General features: G+C 40.5%; 1 protein-coding gene across 1 annotated transcript in view; it reads right to left on the bottom strand.

Moving 5' to 3' along the window:
* RDX (radixin) overlaps positions 1–16,529 on the bottom strand; it is a 44,690-nt gene extending 28,161 nt beyond the window's left edge. The window contains 2 exon segments of the mRNA XM_036404044.2: positions 8,179–8,249; positions 16,336–16,529. Of these exon segments, the coding sequence (XP_036259937.1) occupies positions 8,179–8,190 (12 nt within the window). The 5' untranslated portion in view covers positions 8,191–8,249; positions 16,336–16,529.
* Positions 16,530–19,502: the final 2,973 nt, after the last annotated feature.

Here is a 19,502-nt window from a genome sequence, read left to right as displayed (position 1 = left end):
AAACTACAGCAGTTTGTTCTCCTTAGTGCCAACTTCCTTCAACTCCCTTAGTACAAGACTAAAAAATCGCCACCATTCAATGAACCTCCTTCTCCTGAAAGGGAGGACCATTTTCCAGATGACTCCTGACAATCACTGGGTTTATTTGTTATAAAACAAGAAGTCAAATACTGCAGGAGATAACTGGAAGCCTTACTTGGAAGTACAACGGTCTTTGCCAATTTCTCTTCAGCTGGTACATACAGAAGTGAGAATTTCCATGAAACAGAACAAAGTATTAAATGCACAGCATGGTCTTCTCAGTGTTAGAACAGTCCTCCAACTCCTACTGCCAGGGTATCAATCACATTTTATTCATCTTTAGTGCATAAGAATATAAGTATTAAAAGGTCAAATATATCTTCCTATAAATGCAGAAAAACCAAACTCACACAGATATATTCTAATTTCTCTCTACTGTAAAAAGGGCAGAGGAATAAATTAGGACTTGTATTACAGGTTCTTACACTACTTGATATATGCATGTGGAAACCATTTCCATTAACTATTTCCCTAATTTTGCCACCAGGTGGAATACTTTGAGAAGTGATTGTCTGGAAAAGAAGGAAAGACAACACATGGAAGGGAGATCTAAGGTAGGGAAAATAAAACTGCAGAGCAGTTTGTCTTCATGCAACAGATGAAGCTTGATCACTGCTCCCTTCATTGTCAAGGGAAACACGAGGGGGATATACAAGACAAGAATAGCAGGAGCCTGAGGACATCGAGGTTACAGACTTGCAAACAAGAATGATAGAGGGGGCTTAGCCAACTTTACTCTGTGTGCAAGCACTGATAAAGAACAAGAGTTGAAGACTTTGGAGTAAAAGATAGTTTAGTTTTATTGCAAAAAAAAAATTCAAAAAATAGAGGGTGTGTGTCAGGAAGAGGGAAAAAGATGTTTTCTGTAAATTCTCAGTCTCTTTATTTCAAGAGAAGAAAAAAAGCCCTTATGGAATATAATTCATCTAACAAAATAACTAATTTTAAATGGTAGTTCTAACTCACTGCCAGTTACACTAGTTTAAGCATGAGGGATTGCCCCTTAATTACAAAAAATTAACTTTTAAAACCAGTTTTTTACTGAAAAAATGAAGCCTTCTTTAGGGCAGTCACAAGTAACCAAGTTACAAAGAATAAGGCCAAAAAATAATTTTATTAAATGCCAAAGTGCTCTGTTATATAACAGCACTATTGCCAAAAGAAGCATCACAGATCTACAAAGCACAGCAAGTTCAAAACTAATTGCAGCAGCAAAAACTTCTTATATAAATATCCTTACTACAAATGTCATCTACAAATGCAAGAAATATTACCTGAGAGTTTATCCTTCACAAGAACTAGGATACGCAAACAGTAAAATAATAGCTGTAATACAGAGACAAACTCAATTCAGCTCTAAATTCTGTTTGCTTCTGGATATTACTGCCCCAAAAAATCTGAGTGCTCTAAGAGTACAGAGCTTCTACACCTCCAACAGGTACAAACAGGCATTAAGAGTACCTAGCCACTTCTACACATTGCAGTAACTGCTTAAGCCTGCAGCATTTCTGTTTATCTTTGTACTTCCAATTAACAGATCACTCAGCTGCTAATCAATATTTACACATTCAGTTCTAATAAAAAAGTTGCAAATTAAATGATGGTAATGTTAAAAAATTACCTTTTGTGGTATGAATTATTGAAGAAGAGACAAAAGTTAACACTACAGTTCATTTTCTTTCTGAAGGAATTTGAACTGACTTTGATTTTTGGCATACAAATACCAGGCTTCTACAAACTTGTAACATTGTTTCACACCTTCAATTGTTTCTGGGCATGGAACATAAAGTTACTTTTGTCAAAACCTGAAGAGCCCTGAAGGTCTACTTATCCAATTCAAACCTTGATAACAGAGCACCCTCTCAACAAAAATCAAACCTCTGGTACCAGTTGCATTGTCTGTAAAATAAAGCTGGCAAACTACATTACCAAGAGTCATTGGGGAAGTGTCCACATCATAAATATGGCAGGGAATTGAAAAAACACAGGCAGAGAAAGAAGGTCCAGGAGCTTCAGCAATGATCTGTCACTCACACAACCTCTGCTGCATCTCTGGCTACTTTGACACAATGCTCTTTCCGTGGGGAAATTATCTGAACCACAAATTACGAGGACAGTCACTAATCTGAACCAACTTTACCACACAAATACAGAAACAGGAAGGAGCTCTTGCAATGGTGACAAGAGAAATGCATGAAGGCTTCCTGTAGCAAGTATTGGAAGGCTACCACTACACATACCACAAGATTGATTCAGTGCCTGCTTTTCAAACTTGCTCTCACCAGGATCCCACATCTTTGTTACAGAATCTGACAGGTCCCTTCCTCACACAGTTCAGCCAATTACCATCTCAAGTTTGCATATTAAATAGAATCACAGAATAGTTTGGCTTGGAAGGGAAACTATTTAGGTCATCTTTAAAGGTCATCTAGTTCAACGCCCCTGCAACAGACACCTTCCCCTACATCAGGTTGCCCAGAGACCCATCCAACTTGACCTTGAACCTTTCCAAAGATGGGATGGGACATCTACCACCTCTCTAGGCAATTTTTAGAGTTTCACCTCCTGCATCATAAAAATTTACTTACTTTTATGTAGTTTGATTCTTTTATATCCTTTTAGCTTGAAACCATTAGCCTTGTCCTATTAGAACAGGCCCTGATAAAATGTTTGTCTCCACCTTTCTTATAAGCTCCCTTTAAGTACTGAAAGGTCACAATAAGGTCTCCTTGCACCTTTCTCTCCCCCAGGCAGAACAACCCCAAATTCTCTCAGCCTTTCCTCATAAGGAGGGATGCTCCATTCGGCAAACTATTTTTGTGATCCTCCTCTAGACCTGTTTCATCAGCATCATGTCCTCCCTGTGCTGGTGCCCCAGAGCTGGTGCAGCCCTGCAGGTGGGCTCTGAGCAGAGCAGAGGGGCAGAATCCCCTCCCTGGCCCTGCTGCCCACCATGGATGCAGCCCAGGACACGTTTGGCTCTCTGGGCTGTGGGAGCACACTGACAGCTCATGGCCAGCCTCTCATCCTCCAGCACCCCCAAGTCCTCAGCAGGGCTGCTCTCCATCTGTTCATCCCCAGCCCGTGTTGACATGGGGGGATGCCCAACCCAGGTGCAGCACCTTGTACTTGGCCTTGTTGAACCTCAGGAGGTTCACACTGTCCCACTTCTCGAGCTTGTCCAGGTCCTTGGCATCAGCAGCAGACTGAGTTTATCTGTATTTTACCAAACTTGTTTCAAAATGATTAAACATGGCCAAAGGAAAGGGAAAAACATACACTTAAGAATTACACGTTGATTATTCTTTGCCAAGAGAGCAACTGATGTTTTGATAACAAATATTGCTAATGGGTTATGAGGATATTTGCCACAGCTCACAAAATACTATTTATAGAAAATATTCTACAGCAAATTATCTATTAAATAATTTATCAAAACAAATAAAGAGTACAGTCATTGAAAATATCTGGAATAACAAACACAGATGTGCACTTAATAAAAGCCCGCACTTCATAAGGGAATTATATTTTTATTGCATGCATTCTTTCACCTTTAAGGACTTGAAAAAGTATGTCTAAGTTTTCTTTTAGTACCTAACTTCAACCCTTCACAATTTATGGGACTATTACACCGTCACCGCATTAAGCTTTGAACCTCTCCTCAAACAGATACAGTCCATGAAACATGCACAAAACCTGGCTGTAAGCTTAATAACCTAAAACTTTATCTTACTGTACTTCAGCCATCCTTTGCAAATATTAGTTATGGCACTTCATCATGAACTCCAAAACTGAGTCAATACCAATACTGAGAAAAAAACGCCATTTAAAATAACATGGAAATGGTTTCCAGAGGTTTTGCTTTGGCTTAATGAATGCAATACAAATTAGTCATTTGTAAAAGCCACAAAAACCAGTCTGATTTGTAAGAAAATTGCATATGGCAAAAAAAGTTTGTTCAAAGAGCTCCCTCACACCGGTTCAGCCATTTACAATCTCAAGTTTGCATATTAAATTGTGTTAAGAGTAGCAGTGTATTAGTCCCACTGCTTCACAGACTGCACAGCACTCTCTCAATACTAACATCAAAGTAGATGTAGGAAGAGATGAAAGAAAAAAACTTTATGAAGAAGGTAAGGTAAAAAGGTAAGGATTAAACAGCATTAAGAACAGAAGGCTACAGAATAATGCCAAACAGATTTTACTAATAGACGAATCAAGAAAGCAGTCCTCCAAGCTAACATCAGTTGTCTGTTTATACTACAGAAATAAATCATAAATTCAAGCCATAATTCAAATACTGCATTACACAGACTCAAAGATTTTCCTGTGTAACAACAGCACTGTAGTAAAAAAAATTTATACACTATTTCGGTTCAACCAACTTACAGAAATTAGTTTGAGCTTGCAAATATTAGAATTTTAAACCACAACATTATTCCAGAATTTGTTATTTATTCCTTCTGAATACACAATATCATAAAATGTTGAATAAACCTAAAAAAAAAATCCTTTTTAGTCTTAGTAACTTTGACATCTATCTGTGTTATTCCCCAGTGTAATGCTTGCTTGCTTTCATGCCTTGCAGTCTTGTACAAAAGTGCTGCAAATTATCACCAAAACCAGATGATAATTTAACTCTTTCTACACCCTATAAATACATTATTTCAGTCAATTAAATCTAATCTTCTTAGCATATGAAATGATTAACAGTTATGTAACCCGTGATGTCTAATTTTAGCTTCTATGTTTCTATTTTCAGCGCAGATCTGTGAGAATGCCGTAGAGCTGAGAAACATTTTGTATCTATTCTTCTAGGAAGAAAGCACTGAAAATAAGAGTCAACAAATATTCTGTTCTTCAGCAAGCTGAGAACTAAGCATACTGAGAACAGCACTTGCAATAGCTCAAATTTTGATTACAGCAACAAAGATGTAATTAAACAAAGAAGTCATCAGTTTTATTCAGATGGATCACATCATGCTACATGCAACTAAAATTCACACTGCTAGGTAGAACTGAGAACACTAAGTCTCTTTTAGAAACAAACTATTTGGTTGTAAAATCAGAGTAGATGCTGAGTAACAGTTGAAAAACTGGAAAGCCACTTTGTCACAAACCCAGGCAAAAAGAAGGAGCAGACTTTCTACTGAAGCAATCAAAATGAAAATGTTTCAATTATGTATACTTTTCAGTCACATATTACCTTAGTATCCCAGGACAATGTACTAAAGTTGCTTTTACCCTTTCAAAACCTTTCACCCAAACTATTTAACCTACTATCCTCTAAAAAAGAAAATCCAAAACCCATGCCTTTTTACTGCCATGTATAAGAATCATTCACAGTGGCATGAAACTTGTTTCAGACTGAGACTTCCAAGAAAAATGAAAGATGTTTGCTATAAAATTCCAATAATCTAAGACTTTCTACTGGTCTTCATTTACTTTATTTTGTCTGGAATAATACATAACTTTACGATGTGAAACCAGAAAAAGTGAAACCAAAATCTATTTAATTGCCTTTTCTGTGGGTACTGATTTCATTTAAATTGATTTATGGGCTTATTTATTTGTTATTTTCTCAACAAAAAAAATAATCCCAGAAACCCAGGAAGAGTTTATAGTTGTACTGCACAGGTTTACATATTTACAAGACTACCAGACGTTTCTGAAAACTATCAATTGGATCATCACAGCAGAGTGTGAAAAAAGAAAACCTAAATAGGTCACAGTAATACAGAAGAGATAAAATAACATTGTCAAAAATCTCACCACTTATGTTAACTGGGTTTTCTTAGCTTTTACCCATGATATTTCGTTAGTTTTCAAGTTAAATGATTTCCAGCAATAAAGCTACAGAACACTGACTGTCTTATTGCAACAACTGTCAAAAATAAGCAACAAGGAGTTAGGGCATAAATAGTTTCTGGACTAGAAGTGCATTTGGTTATTGTGGATTGTCCATAAAGACAGCTCCCAAGAGCTCCAGTAAATATCCATAGCAAGAGACCTCCTACTGTCCAGTACTATCAAATCTGAGCAGAACAGCAAGACTCTTCAAAGAACAACGTCAGATTCATGAAACATAACCATGGCTAGGCTCTTACAGTCTCCAAAGAAGAAAGAAGGGGGAAAAAAAAGAGAGGAGGGGGGAGGAAGAGAGCTCCAACACCACCTATCATTTAAGAAGCAACCAGAACAAAATCTGAGGTTTGATTTTTATAGGTAATACTATTTAACCTTTGGCAAGTGTGCTATTTCTTCATTCACTGATTACCAAATATAATTACAGCAACCTGCAGTTTACAGGAAGACACTGAGAAATGTAATCAATTTCATTTCATTTATAATGGCTCCTTTCACTTGGCTTCCTTCTAGGATTTCACATGCACCCACATCATCAAGAGACACATGAACTCTTCATAAAAAGTCCCTTATTAAAAAAAAATATCTTTGGCACAAGGCCAGCTTCTTTGCCAAGATCTGGTAGCTAATATCCATTATTAGGGTGGACTGTGCACTCTTTCAACACCACTGCAATCTCAGTTCTAAGGATATTGCTCTCCTCGTGAGCAACCCTAAAATTCTTATTTCCTTCAATTTTCTCTGGTCCTTAAAATAGCAAGAACCCTGCCTGCCTAAATTTCATGGTTCCAGTCCCAGAATTTAAAAAGAAGTTGCCTCACCCAGGCTTTTTTTTTCCCTAGTCACGACCTCTGTGGCTCCATGGGTCTCCAGCTGCATGGAGCTGAAGGCCTCACAAACTGCATGAGCTCACAATGACTTTTTGCCTCATTCTTAAAACAAAGTTTTCCAGTTGAGAAGCTCCATCAAAGGCAGTATACTCAATTCTCATAGCCAGCATTCAAACAGACCAGAAAATAGTATGCTGCTAATTCATTTTCCTGCCCTTTATAGTGCAGCTTTCTCCCACCAATGAGCAGGATAGAGACAGCTACTTCCAGCTCGAAAAAGTGCCAAGAAACTGCCCCTAATCCACTGGCAGGAAAAGAAGAAATTACAGAAACAAGGTATGACCAGTTGGTCATCAGATCAACTGCCAAGCTCAGAACAGAACTTTGAGCCCTTAGTCCCATGCTCACATTATTCATCGAGCTGTACTAGCTCCAAATACTGGCACACAAAACTGATTATTTACAGGGGTAATTTCTTATTAATAGCAAAAACCTTTTATGCATCTACATATCGGGATATATGTGTATACAAATGCACATAGACACATTTATTCTTAGCAACAGACCTGCCCTGCTCCTAATCTGCTACCAAAATGAAACATCAGTAAACAAAGAAAGCCCAAAGGCTATTACATAAACCAGCCGAGTTGAGTAGAAACAACCTGACAATTCAGTTCCCTTTCTGAATGCTTTTCTCACTGGATACAAGTGGAAGAGACAAGCAAAAGTCATTTAACACGTGGCAGATGAAACCCTAAGGTAGCAATATAACATTACCAGAAAAAGAATCAACCTACTGACTAATAATCTCCTCAAAGACTTCTAGAATTACTATCAAAACAGAAGATGAAGATCTTTTTTTCCCCCAGGTAGAAAGTGGATGAATCTTTATCTTAGCTGAAATGAGCAGAACAGGAGAGCAGAAACTCTGCTTATTTCCTCCATTCAAACTTACTTTCTATGTGATAGCCTCTACCATGGTAAGATCATTAACTTAGTGCGGACACTTTACACACGTTCTGTCTTCCCCTGCCAAATCCTGCACCAAACCCTTCCACTGATTCTCACAGATACTGAGCCAGGCTCAAATTATACCTCAAATAACTACTGTAAGTAGCTCATTGCAAAGTCAACAATTCCTGAAAAGTCATTCCTCCTGCCAGCCAAGAGGGCTTCAGGTACTGCTCCCATTTCCAATTGTCCTCCATGCAATTTACAGTACCAAGCTTTCTGGATCTTTTTTCCACATGTTGGTACTAAACTGTCTCAGCTTCAATTGTACAAGATCAAATCTTACGAAATCTAGAAAGGGCAGAGTCAAAACAATTAGAACAGTTAAGATTATCTCGCTAAAACATAAAAACCTTCCTAGATTTTAGATGAATATAAATCTGCTACTTACTGGTTTCGGCATTTTTCTTGTTTTCTGTAGTCTCCTGTTCACTTAAATCTTCCAAAAACTCTTTGCCCCTTCTGCCAAAAATAAAATTAAGAGGGTTGTTTTTAAATGAATCAATAATCACAGTAAATAGTACAAATTCCTATACAAGAGCTCTACATGTACAAAACACACTTCTCAGTAGGTGACATCTAGAAAGAGCAACTAATTTAGCCAGAGCCAGAATCTACACGTCTCTAAGCAGTAACATCCTTCCTAGTTTCTGTAGAACATTTATGCAGTAATGTTACCATAAAGAGACAACAGTTTCCCCAAAGTGCTACAAATTCTTTTAAAGGTTCTGTTATCATACATCATTGACTACTAAAAACCTCTAACATTATTTACAAGAAACATCATAAAGACAAAAAACCCGCTCTAATAATTTTAAAGCATCAAAACTTTTATTTCCTACCTATAAAATAATTTGCTTCTCTCAGCAAAAGAACAACAGTAATTTTTTCCAAATTAAAATAAATGCAAATACACCAACAGTAAAAAAAGGAAGAAATTCTGCTGTGCTTAAAATAACACCGGTTTTTTCTTTTTAAGCAGAAGGCTATAAGTTATATCTATGTGGTGATGAAAGTATTCACTATTATTTTCCGTTCCAAAAAAAGTTTTTATGCCTTGAAAAAATATGCTTGCAAAGTTATTGGGAGATATCATCCTACCTCCTTTTCAACTCCTTCTAACTTAGAGCAAGCAGCTAGTCACCTTCCTGCACACATTTACAGTAATGACTTCCACAAATCAGACTGTTGCTGGTTTGCAAGGAGCATCACAGACTGCACTGTTTTCAAAAATAATATTAACTGGAATTACTCTTATACGAAGAAAAATGACTGTGACATGCTAGTCAGAATAATCCGAGATTTCAGTATTATAACTCCACAGCTACAACAGATGAATAAAATCTTTAGAAGTGCTTAAAAGAAAGCAAGAGAAAAACAGAATACTTGAGAGCGATCCAGTTATCAAAACCAAGCTTTTGTATAACTGATATTTCATTCATAAGGAAAAATGAAAAAATAAAGTATTTTTACAAAAAAAATTAAAGAACAAAATTTTCCCTGCTTCTTGGCAATAAAAATACAGTAAATATTAGAAACATTTGCACAGCAATTTAAGGTGCATTAGCACTTTATTTTTTATTTCTTCTTCTAATCTGTAGAGATATGTTTGAAAATGGGCTAAAAAAACCAGATAAAGGATGAAAACAGAATTTAAGAAGCATAATTGTTGTTGGCTGGTAAAGAAAACAAATGTTAAGACTAAAGATTACAGAAACAGAGATCTAATGGCATAATTCAGATATGGAACAAAACTGGTGTTTAACGAAAAATCAGCCTGGAAACATTAAAACACTATCCTAAAGTTACATTAACTATGCTATAACTAATCCAGCCCAACTCTAAAGGTATAATAATACTCTGTTTGCCTAGCGTAAAGACAATTACATTCCAGCAGATTTTTTTAATTACAGAAGATACTCTAGAGAACTGGACAGTATCAGTCATGTCCCAAATGCAGGCTCGCTGCCTGATGTGCAGTGCCAATTCACGCACTGAGCCAAGGCATTTCCATTTCTTTATTCTGATCTGCTCAGAGCAGGGAGCTGGGCAGGAACCCACCAAAGGCTGGCACCCCAATCATCCAAACTTCACACCTTTCATACATTTTAGCAAGCAAAGAAGTCATGTTTTATTGGCTACAGGTCACATGGCTCTCTTCTTGATCAACATTTTACCTTCTACTGGTTCAATGATTCTCTCATTTCTGCCAATCACTCCACATGCTCAGCCATTCCCCTCTGGAGTCATGGGCTTAGGGAGCCAGCAGGCCCTGAGCTGTGGTCACAGTCACCCCTGCCAGAATTACTTTTTCTCCACTTGGAGCTGATTCAGCACAGTTGCCGAGTTGGCTTTGTTTGTTTCTTCCTTATCTTGGAAGTTCTGCCAAACGTCCTTGTGGCTCGTGAATTCTGCATTCCCTGCGCCCACTATCAATGGAACATCTTTCTTCCAAACTTTGCTAACTTTCCCCTGGGTCTGAGATGGCTGAAGAGTGTCAAGCCCCAAACTTTAACAAAGCAATTCTACTGACAAGTCATTTATCTTTCTAACACTGGACATCAGCAGTAAGACTACTGTTCTAAGATACTGTTAAATATATCCTTGAACATTATGAATACACTTTTCCTCTATTCCCCCCCTCTGCTTTTAACCACAAAAGCTTCCTGGGGAGGAAGAAAAAATTGGCTTTTGACAAACTCTGGCTTTTGATAAAAATTTAAGAGCATGTTTCCCTTTCAGAGAAGAGACTGCCTCCTCTTCTCCCTTCTTTCCCTAATGTACACCTTGGAAAAATTCAAGAGAATAACAGAAACCAAAACAAGCTTGGCTCCAATACCTGCTAACAGTTAGCAGGATTCCAAGCTGTAGTAATCCCTGTGCTCAACTCTGACAGCAGAGGCTCAATGCTTGAAAAACTGAAGGCAGATTGAAGCCCTAGAGTTACACTCAGCTAATTAAGGATGCAAAAGCTAAATTAGATTCTCATCCACCATTTTGTGAGCGTGCCAACTCAACAGTACCAAAAGGAACAGAAAGTAGCACAGCTACCTTCCTGTGCCTTTAGTTACAGAGCACTGAAAAGAAGGGGTATGGTAAGATGACTGATAAGGGAGTCCAGTCTCCAGGAGAGCAATGACAGCACATGGCACAGGACCAAGATCTGTGTTATCAAACTATTCCTTTCTGAGGTCTTTCTAAAGACAACGTGTCTAGCAATTTCTGCAATAACTGTAATACCCTCATACATTTTATCACCACAAATTCATTCATAAACACGTCCCAGATTTTTGCTTTGGGATTTACTCAAACATTTTGCTATAATACTACCAACAAACCAAGAATTATTTATTTGAAAACTTACTTTAAAACCTTAAGTTAACTTTTAAAATCAGAAATGTGACTACAAAGTTTTACAGGTTAGTCCTATGTCATCAAACCACAATTGGGAGACTGTTTTCACATGCAAGAGAACAAAGTTATCAGCAAAAAGCAAGAGTCCTCTTAAGTAAAACTCAATAAAAATGAAGTCTCACTGTTAGTCCCACAGACCTCATGGGCCTGAGAAATTATCACAGTATAAGAGCAACAGAAAAAAAATAAAATCTATGCAAAACAAACAGCATCCTATGTATTTTTTGTTATAGTGTCTGCATGCAGTATATTTTATAAATGTAAAAAAAACCTATAATTTCTTTTTTTTAAATTTAGCCAAGTATAAATTTATAGCCAACTGTGCTGAACTTATTTCCATTGTTTTCATTTTATATATAATACAAAAAACCAACCTGTGTCAGTCTTACAATATATAATACAAAAAACAGCCTGTGTCAGCCTGAATATGTTTTCATATTCAAAACACTGTGCAATTTTGAGAACAGTACAGTCACACAAATGCATTGTAACTATTATGTTTATATACAAATCAAGAAGATCTTAAAACTGCAAACATTGATATCAAATAAGCACTGAATAGAAACCGAAAATCATCCTATCTTTCCCAATCATTGGCACCAGCTAACATTAAAAACAAAACATGAGAGAAACACTGGGCCAAAAGAAACCAAAGATTGCAGCCAGGCAAAATATTGTGTATCTCCACTGTTATTACTGGAGTGGCAATTCGCTTTTGCTACTAATGCCAGTTCAGATAAATTTATATTTAGCAGATGCCAAATTCTTAACTTTGAAGCAACTAATTACTTACACTACTTAATCTTAACACTCATGGGAAATGGCATTGCAAATAGTGGGGAAAAAAAAAAGCCCTAGCAAAAAAGACCCCAGCCAGCTGGGATTTGGAATGATATTCCTTTTGATTCCTGCATTCTGAAACCAGCTTGTGACCTACAAGGCATAAAGGCTCATCACTTCAGCATTTAAAATCCTAAAGGTCCCTCTTCCAAGTCACGATTAACAGGGCTGTGACTTTGCCGACTTCCTACTGCTATAACACTCAGGACCTTCAGAAGTATATGCAGTAATGTGGACTCTGGACCAAAGCAACAAAAGTATCAGCAGGCTCCACAGCACAAACAGATAAAAAAAGTCATCCAGAACATCAAGAACTCTCTTGAAATGAAAAGCTGTGATTTCAATTAGTTTCACTACAAGGCAGTTGAAATTTTTAAATCAGTATCATCCAAGTTTTGAGTTATGCCACAGAAAGCAACAAATAAAGCAATTGTTGAAAGATGACAATGAAAGCTTTCTTCAGAAAATGATGGTGCATAAAATGCCTGATGCCAAAATTCTGTCAAATAATTTATGCAGCAGCTGTTTTCAAAAGAAACATTCATAGACACAGCCATGGGTCTGAGGTCAGGTGAGGATGGGATTGCAGGCAGAAAGCTTGAGCAGGATGCTTGGCTGGTAGAGAAGCAACACTCAAAAGCAGGATCCCTGTCTGATAGCTTAAGGCCTTCTCTCAGAAGCAGCCCCTCCAGCAGCATCCCTCCTAAGCTTGAGCAAGAGGTTTACCATCTGTTTCCCTAAATACAGATAGATGTCAGGGACCACAGAGCTTTACCCACAGCAACATGATTCACTCATTTATTAACAGAAACTTATTTAAAATTAATATACTTCTTTTCAAAGTCTTATCCCATTCCATTTTTTGTGGTACCTAAAAGTTTTAGATCTTTGCGGGGGAAGCAATAGGCAACTCACAGGCCATTGGACCTGACTAACTGGTCTCAGATTTCTACAAAAATGTCTCTCTACTCCAAAGCAGTCTGTGAATGTCTGCAGGGCAATCATCTTTCACACTAACAGCTCCCTAATGACTCACTTGCTGCAATCCAATAAAGAAGTTCATTTGCCACAGACTTTACTTCTGCATACATCTTTTTCAGACGGACAGAGCGACCGCCTACACAGTTGTCTGCAATATAAGCAAACCAGGGCGGGAACTAAAGACATTTATCTCACCAAAAAAAAAAAAAAAAAGAAAAGAAAAAACGAAGGAAAAAACCCCAACCAAAAATCTAACCCTGAATTGTACACCTAATATGCAAAAAGTGAGATTTGATCAGTGCTAGATACCACATGCAGAGTTTTACACGCTTTTTTTTATATACTGTATCTTTCCCTTCTTAAAACCACTATTTCCCCCAACCCTCCCCGAAACACCCAAAATAGGCTTGCTGGGTCTGAAAAATAACTGCAATAGAACTAGTACGACTTATGTATTCAATGTATCTATAGGAAAATACATTTTGAAGAGTTAGCGTTTCTTCTAAACTGGACTTCCTGTCAACTTCAGAAGTAAAATGAAAACCTGGCAGTTGCCAATACAGTATTCAATTAAAAGCAACTTCATACCAGTCAAAGAATATTTCTGCACTACTTGCAGTTTTGCCAGTTCATAAACTGGTATGTTTTAGACATGCTACACGATTTACATACACTTAATACTTATTGAGTTTAGTAACCTTAACTTCAAGTACCCCCAAATGCACTATAGGAAATAATTCAAGGATTCTGAAGAGTCCTACAATGATAGAAAGGCCAATCTTACCATTGGATGCACCATCAAAAATGGAAATCATGAATATAAACTGATAGAAGTAGTGTAGCTTCCAAGTGCAATAATCCTCTCTCTAAACATACAGTTAGCAAAGAAATAGGACAGGTACCCAGAATTTTGGGTATATCTCATCTCAAAGTCAAGTACTGTATTTTATGAATGATGCTGTTAAGTCTCTTACAACCAGTTCCATAGAATAAAGGAAACCTATGAACTGGCCACTCACCATTCTCCATATGCACTAGCTAGAGTTCTTAAACTGCAATGTACTCATGTAAAGATTAACTGCCTTTTTGGGCCAATGTCATATTTCTTTTTCTTTGTACTACATGACTTGAAGGTTTCACTTCACAGAGTGATTAATAAGTATCTAAAGCAGAAAGCAAAAAACCATTTTTTATATTCAAAGTACAGCTAAGTATTAGCCTATTGGTACAGTTAGCCAACAAATGCAGTTCTTTGGTGTTGAAAGGAATGAGTTCACCTAGGCTCCTTCAGCTCTGGAGTAAACTTGCTGAGCATGCAGGATACACTGGGTGCTGCTTTAATGGATCAGTATCTTTCCACAATCAGTTCTTTCTCCAGAAGTTTGTATAAAAGCTTTGTTTACATTTACAAACTTGAAAATCCTCCCTCTCCTCTACTCCCACAGACTTATAATGCAATATAAAGCGATAGGACAGCTTTGATGTATTTAACACATCCAAGAGAAAGACATCATGCCTACAACAACTTTCCTCTTCACCTCTGGCAACAGAGGCAGCCCTTCTCAAAAAGTGGAGCGAGGCTGCTGAAGAAAAAAGGCCGTTCACCTATCCTGGCAAAGGCTAAAGGAACCCTGCCAGGAAATGCCTTCTCATGTCATAACATCTACATGTCTTACCCTCCTGGTTTTGCAGCTCGTAGGTGGATCTAAATCCTCACTCTCTTTACAGCTTTACCCAATTTTCTGTGAAACAACCTTTTTCTGGCAGTACTATTACCATAGCCCTGCAATGGCAGAAACAGAGCAGAACTCCTTTTGTCATCTCTACACACACTTTCACCCCATTTCTTTGAGTCAGCATTCAACAAAAACTCTCTGGACAGCTCCAGACATGTCACACCATGTCATTTTTTCATGCATTTTCTAAAGATGTTTCACTTTTGCTCTCCCAGTTTCCCAAGCTAGTAGAACAACTGTGTCACTTGAGTACAAAGCTTGGAAATACGCCACTGCCTTGCAATTGCCATTTGCTGGGAGGCTGCTTATCTGGGAACACTGCACTGACTCGCAGTTTATTTTTCTCACAGCCCCTCATGCTAAATCAATAGATCAATAGAGGCAAGTCCTATAATCTAACAAACAGTTGCTACTTGTGCCATCTTTAACGATTAAAAACCAACTTCATGGCAGCAGCCATAACGTTACTGTACAACAACTCCACATCTTCCCCGGGAGCACACGTTGCCCAGCAGCGCTGTGCCAACGCACCCAGAGCTGACAGCAACAACCGCATCTCCACAATCTTCTCCATGTGCGAGGCGCTGCGCAGGCACACGCGTCCCCAAAAACGCTCCCGTGGCACAGACACGGCGACAGGCATCGCCGATGGAAACAAACCAGAGCGACATGTAGCGATACATCTGAAGCCTGACCCGAACCAGCCACAGAGGCTGAACTACATAAAACTCAGAAAATGCCACTCCCGTAACTCAGTTTGAAAAACTGAATCTTTTTAAAAGCCTGTACTAGAAAGAGGAACACGAAATACTTGTCTAGGGTGTTAGACAGACTGGAAAAGACAGCTTAACAGCACCTTACAACCAAAGTGATTAGTTGTGCTGGCATGGAGTCCAAAGAGATTTTTTTTTTCGCGTTCAGATTAAGAAACTGACAAAAGACAAGTGAATTCCACAAAGTTGAAACTAAAACCCCTTATCTGCGCTAAACTTTAAGCGACAAGGTTAATTACAAATGCCCACGACTTCTACAAAACATTAATCCATTCAAAACAACAATGCACAAAGGCTCATTCAGGGCCGCTGCGCCCATTACGTCGGTCAGTACTTAAGGACTCTTAAAAACGCGCATTTGTCGAAAACAATAGACAGCAACAGATGCTCCACAGCACTTGTTTATGAAGTAATTCCTTATTATTCTCCCACACCGCCGCACTCAGCTGGCCCGACCCGACTGCCACATGTCTACTACGGTGTAACCTGCCGAGCCGCGCCGCTCGGGGACATGAATAATGCAGCGGAGGCTGCGCGGGCACGCCGGGGGCGCGCTCCCGGGGCCCCCCGACAGAGCGGGGCGAGCCGGGGCTCGGCGAGCCGGGTCCCGCTCCCGGGCGGAGGCGGTGTCCCGCACACGAGCGGCGCGGTGCCGCGCTCCCGCCGCCGCAACAAGTCGCCCGGTGCCCCCCGCCCACTGAGGGCTACGGGCGGGCTCACGCCTCGGGTTGCCGCCCCCGCGCTGCCCTCCCGGGGCCCCGCTGGCGGCCGCCCGCGCACCCCCGCCTCAGCACCCCGCCTCACCTGGGACTCCGCTCCCTCCGCGGCGCCGAGCGGAGGGGGGCGCCGAGCCCCCGGGGCAGGGTGCTCAGGGCGCGGCGCTCTCCGCTCCTGGCGGGGCGGTGTGTCCTCCCCGCCGCCCCTCGCAGCGGGGCAGGAGGCGCTGCGGGGCCACCCCGCGCTGCTCGCCGGAGATGCGGCGCGGAGCGCGGCGGGCGCTGTGACAGCTCCGCAATATGGCGGCCGCCGCCGCCGTTCGGATTTTCCCCCCTATCAGATGTGGCTCCTGAGCTCGCACTGCGCACGCGCGCCGCGGGCGGGCCGGCGGGCATGCGCGGCGCGCGGCGCGAAGCCGGTGCCCGGAGGGGCGCGGGGGGCGGTGGCCGCGAGGGGCTCCCGTGAGGGACGGGGACAGCTCGGGGAGCGCGGCTCCTGGCGGCGGGGGACGGAGCTCCCGTGAGGGGACGGCGGGGCGAGCGCTTTCCTTCTGAGACCGCAGGCCCCTCCGCACGGGTTGCGCGCCCCTCCGCGCGCTCCGGCAGAGCCGGTGCTCGGGGACCCCTGCGCAGCCCTGACGGTGTCATGAGAGCCTGTGGCAGCTGCTGCAGCGTCAGAGCCGCCCGCCAGAAACCCCCTGCTCGCTTGAGTGAGATGGGGATGAGGAGAAGCAGCTCTCCCGTTAGCGCGGGCGGGAAAGGACAATCTCAAAAAAGGCTTCAGCCAGCGAGGGGGAGTTGGCGGCGTGGTTTGGTTGTTTGTTTTTTTTTTCCGTCCAAAGCCCCGCCAGGCATCGTGCCGCCTTTTAGGCAGGCGTGTGCTCCGAGTGCGGCGGGAGGCCGGGTGTCTCGGCAGATAGGGTGGCTCGGAGCTGGCGATGCCACTGCCCCGCGGTGCGGCGGGCAGCACCGGGGTGAGCGGTGAGCCAGGGCTGGGAAGGGTCGAGCTGTGATGGCTCATGAGAACAGGGCTGCCTTCAGGGAAAGAGCATGGAATGCAGTCTGAGTGGAGAGCGCTGACCCTCTTCTCCTTCGTATCATCGCAGTGATGGGCGTTCTCTCTTTTTTCCATCACTCAGTCGTGTGAAACAGTCACGCTGGTGGACGGGATCACACTTTTTTTTTTTATATTTTTCTCCTTTTTTTGTATACAGTCACAATGGGAATGTAGAAGAAAATAGCAGTGAGGAGAATCCTTCTGAAGGACAGAGAGGTTGAGGCAATCCCAGCCCCCACTGTGCTTTCTCAGTTTATTTTTTTTGCAAGGAAGTGAAGGTGCTCCGGGAGCTCAGTGGCAACCCAAGCAGGGAGGCTAAGCAGCAAAGCTCAGTGCAAAGAGATCCACTCGAGCTACCAACTCTGAGTCATGCAGCTGCTATTAATACACCTCACCCTCTGGCTGTCTGATAAAGAGAGGTTGGGGGAAGAACTATGAGGAATTTTCAATTTAAAGCTGATTCAAAAAGAATAAAAAGAACATTCTGTGGTGAAGTTGAGATGGGGAAGAGAAGGAAAGCAGCCTGGCAAAGAGGGAATAATCTCCCAGAGAATTTGTGGGAGCCTCACTGACTAAATATTTTAAAATTTTTTTGACAAAATTTAAAGAACATTCTGATAACGTAAATGACCACATAATACAGACTATTATAATATTAAATATTGATAGAAACTTGAACATAATTACTTTTTTGGGAGACATTTATTTAATTTATTCATTTTGTTGTCTATTTCAAACTGGCATTTATCTTAAGTCATCATCACAGAATCTGAACATCTCAGTCTATTAAAAGTATGTTTAATTTCCTCACATGGGCTAAAATTTCACTTCCAGCTTTGTCTGTGCCGTTTTGCTCCAAGGAAGAAACGACAGTGGCTAATTCCTTCTTGTCTCTGTTGTTCTTCATTGTAAAGAACATCCTCTTGTCAAACAGTATTTTGCAGTACATTAAATTTCTAAGGCATCTTGCAGTGTCTGCAGATACACAGTTTCACGGATCAGCCACCATTAGTGTGCATTGTACTGTTCCCCGTTCAGATGGCCTTTACCTGCAGGTCAGAGCAAGGGAAATGCAACAAACAAACAAAATGCAGAAAAACAAACCCTGTTTCATTCAGCCACTTAAATAAATTGGCTATGATTCACTGCAGTGCACAGATAAAATGTGTTTACTTTAGTTGACTGAATTAAAGGCTTGCTTTCTTCTCAAATAGTCCGTTCTGAACTGGCTCAAATGTAGGATTGTTGCACTAGGGCTCAGTTTCATTACTGGTGTTGATAGCATGTGGAAGCCAGTTCCTTTCAGTTTGTGCATTATCACTGCAGGATATGCTTTATCTCTTATCCTGTTACATGAAGAATATTATTGCTCAGAAATGTCAAGGTAAATAATAGTCTTATCTTCCTTGTCCACAGTATAATGTGGTTTTCTTCTCACCTTGCTTCCTTAACAAGGTGTAAAATTGCAGTTTGTCTGATAAAACAGGGCAGTAAAAACAGAAGTGTAGTTAGAGATCATATTCTTTGTAGCCATGAAACTGAATCTACAGAAAGAACTACAGGCAATAAAGAGGGCTTTCAGATACCCCTATCAACTCACATTACACAGTTCTTTAAGAGGTAGGTTATAAAGATAAAGCTAATGATAAGAATGCCCTAAGTGCAAGACAAAAGTTTATCTTTCAGCAGTAATGCCAAAGCCCAGCTCTTCATTAAAAAACAGATTTTAAACTTCTATTGCCTGATCTGAGAAATCAATCCTAGAATCCTTTTAGAAAGTAATGTTTTTTGGGCCAAGGTTTCTCTTCTTCAGTGCACCTGCAAAAGCATAAAGCATCAGTCAGTGAATACCCAGTTGTGTGTTAGAATCTACTTTTATTAAAGCCAAATGTACAGTTCAAGGGGCATTTACTAGAAAAGGCATTTTGGAAAGGAGAACTAAAAAAAAAAAAAAAAGCACCACCATGAGAAATTTCTGATTTTCTTTTTTTATTTTCAAATGGTATGCAAAGCACCTTGACCTTACCTAATTCAATTATGATTTATGCCAGCAGCCTGGATAGAAGTAGTGCTGCCCATACCATGCCCCTAACGTGAAGAGTTATACATGGACTCAGCCTCCATGCCTGGAAGGCAGCCATTCTGGGAATAATTATACATATGACTCAACACACACATACTCAGCTATTAATATGTTT

Source organism: Molothrus ater, chromosome 2 (genome assembly GCF_012460135.2).
Source record: "Molothrus ater isolate BHLD 08-10-18 breed brown headed cowbird chromosome 2, BPBGC_Mater_1.1, whole genome shotgun sequence".
NCBI lineage: Eukaryota > Metazoa > Chordata > Aves > Passeriformes > Icteridae > Molothrus > Molothrus ater.
This window is presented reverse-complemented; position numbering and strand designations above follow the sequence as displayed.